Below are 7,760 nucleotides of genomic sequence, written 5' to 3'. Positions count from 1 at the left end.
ATCCGAAGTATTTTCGGATCATGGTTTTTTAAAACAAAAAAACAAAAACTCTTCTAGCACGTATATTTAACTGTGTCAGCGTTGTTGTCGATGCCTCGAGAGAAAAGAAAGTGCAGATCGCGAAAGCACCAAAGTGACTGAAGGATTGCCGTAAAGCAGTTATCTGGTCGCACGATGTGTATGACGTCATTGCCATTTTGAAATACTTTTTAAAGCAAATAAGTGACTCTGAAAAATCTAACACCCAGTAATCTGTAATTTCTTTGCATCTCCTTTCGAAAACAACATTCAAATTACTAGACAGAAAATTATATCCTGAGAAAAGTGGATTTTTAGGGGTATAGCTCCATATATACCTCCATTCGTTCTGCACTCGTCCTCTGAGCGCCCTCATATGGAGCCAGAGTGGAACTGCAACCAGTTCAGAACCCGGAAGTTTACTGCCAGTGAAAATTCTCTGGTAATACTACGCATGGCTCGTGAATATTAATTAGGTACTGCTGCGTGACTCATTAATATTAAGCGTCCACCGTTCAGCCTTCGCCATAGTAGTATTGTAAATTCGCCTCCCGGAAGTTTAGTTGTCAAAATCAAAATGGCGACGCGCATTGCAAGCATGAGATTCTTGTACCCAATATTTCAACCAGCTTTGACATTGCGATGTAATGCCGTTAATATCAAACGAAATGTACGTGGACGCACATCTATATCTGGATTCATTTTAGTGAATGAGTCGATAGAAAATAACGAACAAGTCGTCAGTCAAACCAACGAACATTCATTTAAAGACAACATTTTCAGACACCCTGAAAAAGCGAGCGTTCAACGACCCGAGATTGATATAAATGTCAGTCAAAGTGGCAACAACTCGCATTCAGTTCAGTTCTCAAAATTACGTCGGGAAAAGGCAATCATTGAAGACTGCCATGGCCATGTCGCTGCTCAATCCACATTCTCCCGTTTCAGAGAAGTTGATGGTTTGCTGTATGAGAAATCACATCCTGGCGACAAATGTTTGACGTAAGTGATACTCTTTATCAGAGTTTACTGACATTAAAATATATAAAAAGCTGTTTTGCTCTACGTGGAGCGGGTCGCCATCTCATGTGCGTGATCATGTTGATATCACATGTTCAGCAATATCATGCAATTGATTCACTAAATATTGAGGATTCACTTTTTTTGGTAAATGTTAAATCGTGCTTCCTTTTTGGGGAATTCTTTTTTACTTTTTTCCGCAAAAACTAATTTAAAGATAACATTGTATATAAAATAAATTATTTGTTTTAATATCCATGAAGACAAAAGTATTGGCAGTTTTGTAAACTTTATCATTCTGAATAGCAAATTCTTGATTCATAAATTCCGAATTAAACACATTTTTTTTAAAAATTTGCTCTTAAAGGGATAGTTCACCCAAAAATGAAAATGTTGTCCCTCTTTATATTGTTCCAAATCTGTATGATTTTCTTTCTTCTGTTGAACACAAAAGTTAATCTATGGTAAAGTACTTTGAATCTGTATTTGGCATCTTGTAAATGCCGTTGTTGTTGTTAACTGTCACCCCCCCCCCCCTCCCTCCCTTTAGGTAATTCACATTAAAATGCACTATACAAACTTAAATGGTTGTAATTCAAGAATGCTTTGGAATACAGACCTAAGTTTGGTCTTGTTTTAAAGAAAACAATCAGCAGATTATTACTGAAGTGAAAGCACTTCAATTAATTAAAGTATGAAAAAGTTATTTAAAAAAAAGTAATTTACAGTAAATCAAATATACTTTATTAATTTTTTTTAATATAAAATAAATATTTTACAAAACATTTTTTACTATAAAATTACTATAAAATGAAAGCTATATATCTAACCAAGTTGTGTTCCAAATTTCAAGTTGATATCACAAAAATTGAAGTTCCCATGAGATTTTGTTCAGGCGTAGTACCAAAAATAGCCACCGGGTGCCATTGCATTCCATTGAATTTAATTGTATGCATTCTGCTGTAACACATTCATAAATTTCTATCCAAATATCACCAACTGAAATATTTCAGGTCTTTTATTGTTTTAATACTGATGATTTTGGCATACAGCTCATGAAAACCCAAAATTCCTATCTCAAAAAATTAGCATATCATGAAAAGGGTCTCTAAACGAGCTATTAACCTAATCATCTGAATCAACTAATTAACTCTAAACACCTGCAAAAGATTCCTGAGGCTTTTAAAAACTCCCAGCCTGTTTCATTACTCAAAACCGCAATCATGGGTAAGACTGCCGACCTGACTGCTGTCCAGAAGGCCATCATTGACAGCCTCAAGCAAGAGGGTAAGACACAGAAAGAAATTTCTGAACAAATAAGCTGTTCCCAGAGTGCTGTATCAAGGCACCTCAGTGGGAAGTCTGTGGGAAGGAAAAAGTGTGGCAAAAAACGAGAAGGACCGATTCCAGACCTTGGGGGACCTGCAGAAGCAGTGGACTGAGTCTGGAGTAGAAACATCCAGAGCCACCGTGCACAGGCGTGTGCAGGAAATGGGCTACAGGTGCCACATTCCCCAGGTCAAGCCACTTTTGAACCAGAAACAGCGGCAGAAGCGCCTGACCTGGGCTACAGAGTAGCAGCACTGGACTGTTGCTCAGTGGTCCAAAGTACTTTTTTCGGATGAAAGCAAATTTTGCATGTCATTCGGAAATCAAGGTGCCAGAGTCTGGAGGAAGACTGGGGAGAAGGAAATGCCAAAATGCCTGAAGTCCAGTGTCAAGTACCCACAGTCAGTGATGGTCTGGGGCGCCATGTCAGCTGCTGGTGTTGGTCCACTGTGTTTTATCAAGGGCAGGGTCAATGCAGCTAGCTATCAGGAGATTTTGGAGCACTTCATGCTTCCATCTGCTGAAAAGCTTTATGGAGATGAAGATTTCATTTTTCAGCACGAGAGTTGAGAGACGCAAGACCCAAAACTCTGGATGAGCTTCAGGCCGCTATCGAAGCATCCTGGGCCTCCATAACACCTCAGCAGTGCCACAGGCTGATTGCCTCCATGCCACGCCGCATTGAAGCAGTCATTTCTGCAAAAGGATTCCCGACCAAGTATTGAGTGCATAACTGAACATAATTATTTGAAGGTTTACTTTTTTTTGTATTAAAAACACTTATTTTATTGGTCGGATGAAATATGCAAATTTTTTGAGATAGGAATTTTTGGTTTTCATGAGCTGTATGCCAAAATCATCAGTATTAAAACAATAAAAGACCTGAAATATTTCAGTTGGTGTGCAATGAATCTAAAATATATGAAAGTTTAATTTTTATCATTACATTATGGAAAATAATGAACTTTATCACAATATGCTAATTTTTTGAGAAGGACCTGTATATATATATATATATATATATATATATATATATATATATATATATATATATATTATTCTTTTTAGAGGACTTCTTACTTTACTTTTTAAAATATAATTTTATCTTTTTTTGACAAATTCTAGATTGTTTTATTATGAACTTTTAGCATTAAAAACCAAAGTTTCAATTATTAAAAGTGTGTGCGTCGACTTTTTGTGACAAAGGTCCGAAACTCCTGTAATGACGTCGATTTTGAGGCGCACTCTTGTCATAAATTCATATATTACTGTTCAAACATAATTTGTAAGAAAAAAACAGCGCTAAAATATCTATTTAGGAGTCTTAGACCTTTCCAACGATATATAGTTTGTCATAATTAGATTAGGATTTAATAGTAATATAGCAAAGTAAAGTTAGATATCCCGTATACGGGATCGTGACAGTTAGTTAATCCCATCTTTGGAGTTCCAGACTTTGGTGCCTGTTTTTATGCAATACTACATTCTTTAATTAAAAAAGAATCAGTTGCTAATAATACTAATAATAGTACTAATAATAGTTTTTATGCAACAAATGTGCAGTAAGTGCTATAGTCCCCTTATTTACTACAAATAATGTTGCATTTAATCTCCATTTCATATGCAGGAAGTTGGTCAACATAGCTCGATCTAAGAAGCTTCGTGAGCAGCAAGGTAAAGTTGTTCTGGAGGGAAAGCGTCTTGTATGCAGTGCTCTAGATGCAGGGGCTATAGCACAAACTGTTTATTTCAGTTCTGTGGATGCACTGCGGGAGCTTCCCCCAGATAAACTCAGATTTACCAGCATTGTGAAATTTAGGATGGAAGATCCTAAAATCTGGTCTGATCTTGACACATCACAAGACATAATAGGTAAGATGATGTAACTTCGTTATCAATAAAAAATAAGTTGTATTGGTTATACTGCAGCACCTTAATTTGAAGGATATTTTGCAGAAGCCATGTGTGACCTGACATTCTCTAATTGCAGCCATATTCAAACGGCCTGAGGCTTCCCATTTAACTTTTTCACAAGAAAAGTATGGCAAGCCTGTGCCTCTGACATTGATTTGTGATAACATGAGGGACCCAGGAAACCTGGGCACAGTGTTGCGCTCCGCCGCTGCCGCAGGGTGCCATAGTGTACTGCTGACTAAAGGTACCAGCAAAGATTTTGTTTTGAAGTTTTGAAACTTTTCTCTTCCAAAGAATTAAAGGATTAGAATTAGAGTGATTAATTTAATGGGCAGTTAACAAAGTATTCCTTTATTTGAACAATAACAGCTTAGAGTATATAAACATACTTGTTTTATCAGGGTCAATGTCAAACAAGTGTCAATAATAAAGAAAAACACTTTAATGACTTTAAAACATGTGCAAAGTTTTAGGAATGTACTCTTTGTGTTCATGTTCCTTTCTTACGGTTTTGAAAAACTTTTATTACATTTTCATACCAAAAGTTTAAATTTAGTCATTCTAAAAATGTAAAAAAAAGAAAGAAAAGTAATAACATATTTTGAATATGTATATATATGCATACATGAAAAAGTTGCTCTTTTGATTTAAATAGGCGAATGCTTAAGAGTCTATGATTGGATCATTATTGCAGTGATTGTCATGTTTCTAGCATGTTATATTGAGAACAGTTCTTCTAACCCTAATTGATGGAGTGTATAGCTTTTCATTTCTTAAACAATCATGAGGAAGACACATCATGGCCATATTCCAGGATGACATTGTCAAGACTCATCAGGCTCAAACTGTGAAAGAATGGTTGGGAGGAACATGAAGAATCATTTTCACACATGAATCGGCACCTCTGAGTCCAGACCTTAAAATCATTGAAAGTCTTTGGGATGTGCAGGAGAAGACTTTACAGAGTGCTTGACCCTTCCATTGTCAATACAAGATCTTGACCTGAATGTTATGCACTTCTTGATGGAATTAACATCACAACATTTATTTGCAAGAGTCAAGCACTTCCTACGACATCCCAAAGACTTCCAATGAATTGAAGGTCTGTGGACTCAGAGGTGTCAATTCATGTGTGAAAATGATTCTTCATGGTCCCTGCCAACCATTCTATGTTTATATATGTTTTATATTGTATTTTACAGTGATAATAATAGGAACTTTATATTGTTTAAAAAAAAATCTTTATAATGCAGGATGTGTGGATGCTTGGGAGCCCAAAGTTCTTAGGGCAGCCATGGGCGCTCATTTCCGTCTCCCTATAATCCCAAGCCTTACATGGAACGAGATTCCAAGTCACCTGCCTAAAACAGCAACCATTCATGTAGCCGACAACTGCAGCACCACCATGACTGAAGATGACCATACTGTAACCACTAAAAAACAAAAAAAGCCATCTGATTACGGTTGGGTCAGAGGCCATCAGCACCCAAGGAAGGTGGAATATGAGGATGGCGATTTGTCTGGTTTTGAGGATTATGATAGTCGCAAATCCCTTGAGACTCAGTATTATTACATTGACTGGGTTGCTAGGCACACAGGCCTCATAATTGGTGGAGAAACGCATGGTCTGAGCCGGGAGGCTTTGCAATTGGCTGAGAGGACTGGAGGACGGAGATTACTGATCCCCATGATACACGGTATGGACAGCTTGAACTCTGCCATGTCTGCAAGTATTTTGCTCTTTGAAGGAAGGAAGCAGCTGCTGTCTCTGGCTGAGAGGATAAGAATTTGACAGAGACCACAGCCTCATGAAATAAAGACATTAATGCCAGTGCCGTGCAATCCTTACTTAATCATTATGTGATATGAACGCATCGAGTTTGCTTTTCTGTCATATTTAAATATTTATATGCAAATGAGTCTTTATTCTGATTAGTGTTTCATTCATTAAACAAAAGAAAATGGAAAATTATTCTTGATTTGTCAAAAAATGAATAAATAAAAATAGCACAACTATATAAAAATATTATTGTAATGCAAGTAAAATATAATTAAAACAAATCCACTTGTACCACATGCATTCTTTCTCTGCCGGATGTCTAACTGAGCTGCAATCGTTTAAAAAATTGTATGCTTCAAAATTTCTACCATTCAAAGTTTCTCAGAAAGTTTCTTTATATCAAGTGCACATTCTGCATTCTCTCAGTGAGAAGTTAGACTTTAGCACGCTCTCTGTGTCTTCATGCTGCATTTATTCAGTCTAGTCCTTCTTTCCCTGCTTCTCCAAACAGCAGATGCAAGGCTACAACTGTTGCATTATTTAGGTGCCTACTAAAGTATGTAATCAGGACATCTTGCGAATTTGTGTCTTAGTTATTTTTTGTATGAAGATATCAACCGTTATATATAATAAAATTTGACAACTGTAATACTTCAGGTTTTTAAATTGAAAAGATTTGTCTATCTTTATAAAGGTGAGAAATAACTAGGTTTTTTAAGTACTTGCAGAATTAAGCCACTAGAGGCTGCAAGTGTACTGTATTTTGAGTTGGAAAGATGGTGTGTAGTTAATCAACAGTGTTCACTATTCTCCATACAAACTTTGATTTGATGTGTGATGATACATTTTAGTGCTTTTTGTGCTGGAAACCATGTGTCTTTGGTCATCAAGCTGGCTGGTTAATGTACATAAAACAAAGCTGACTACGAGAGCAATTATTGCCCATACCCGTGATCAAGTGTCAGTGTACATGTGAGAAAATGATGATCACTGCTTCCTGATGAAGAGGAATGAGGACCCAGCTGTTGATTAGGAGGGAAAGAGGAATTCATTACAAGGTAATTATGTGTCATCTAAGCTGTAATTGTGACGAATCCATCCATACATGCATACGTAGTACTGTCCCGTCCATTACACATGCTTTTCCACTCTCATTTTCCATAAAGGATGGCAGAACAGAAAATAAGAACGCATTACATGTGAATGGCCTCAATCAACAATGGAAAGCAGGCACATTGATCAAAAGAGAAATTGATTACGTAATTTAGGCTCAGTTGCACTGCCTGTTTCGGCTCTATTTATAGTACTGTATATGACTACTAAAACTTGAGTGCAAACCTATCTTTTGGGTCACAAGAATGTTGAATGCTTTTTACAGTTTGATAATTACACTATTCAGCACTTTTAATGTAGTCGGTCATTATTGTAAAAAAAAAAAAAAAAAAACGTATACTTGTACAAGCTTCTGCCAATAGATGAAATGCAGAGTTGCTCACACAGCAATTAATCTATACCAAACCTGAACACAAGCCTGTGGGAGTAGCGAACCAAAGTGAGCTGGAGTTGGCAATAGAGAAGGGATCGATATCCGTGATACACCATTCTGCTCTGTTAAATCCCCGTTCCAACCTTCAATAGCCTGGGGATGGGGATCAACTCATTCATAAGGAGCATAATCCTACATCAAACCCCAATATAA

The 7,760-nt window shown here is 36.8% G+C and overlaps 1 protein-coding gene across 1 annotated transcript; it reads left to right on the top strand.

Annotated features, from left to right (window-relative positions):
* Positions 1-570: 570 nt before the first annotated feature.
* Positions 571-6,710, top strand: mrm3b (mitochondrial rRNA methyltransferase 3b). The gene is made up of 4 exons (XM_077194901.1): positions 571-1,020; positions 3,995-4,239; positions 4,358-4,525; positions 5,535-6,710. Exons 1-4 carry the CDS (start codon positions 596-598, stop codon positions 6,071-6,073), a joined length of 1,377 nt encoding a protein of 458 aa, XP_077051016.1. The 5' UTR covers positions 571-595; the 3' UTR covers positions 6,074-6,710.
* Positions 6,711-7,760: the final 1,050 nt, after the last annotated feature.

Source organism: Siphateles boraxobius, unplaced genomic scaffold (assembly GCF_051911475.1).
Source record: "Siphateles boraxobius isolate OS27281-9 unplaced genomic scaffold, OSU_SipBor_1 11, whole genome shotgun sequence".
Lineage (NCBI taxonomy): Eukaryota > Metazoa > Chordata > Actinopteri > Cypriniformes > Leuciscidae > Siphateles > Siphateles boraxobius.
Note: the sequence above shows the minus strand (reverse complement) of the source record. Positions and strands in the feature narration are given on the sequence as shown.

Coding starts and splice junctions, on each gene's coding strand:
- mrm3b (XM_077194901.1), top strand. CDS start 596: ATGGCGACGCGCATTGCAAGCATGAGATTCTTGTACCCAATATTTCAA. Junction 1,021..3,994: donor CCTGGCGACAAATGTTTGAC/GTAAGTGATACT, acceptor TTTCATATGCAG/GAAGTTGGTCAACATAGCTC. Junction 4,240..4,357: donor CACATCACAAGACATAATAG/GTAAGATGATGT, acceptor CTCTAATTGCAG/CCATATTCAAACGGCCTGAG.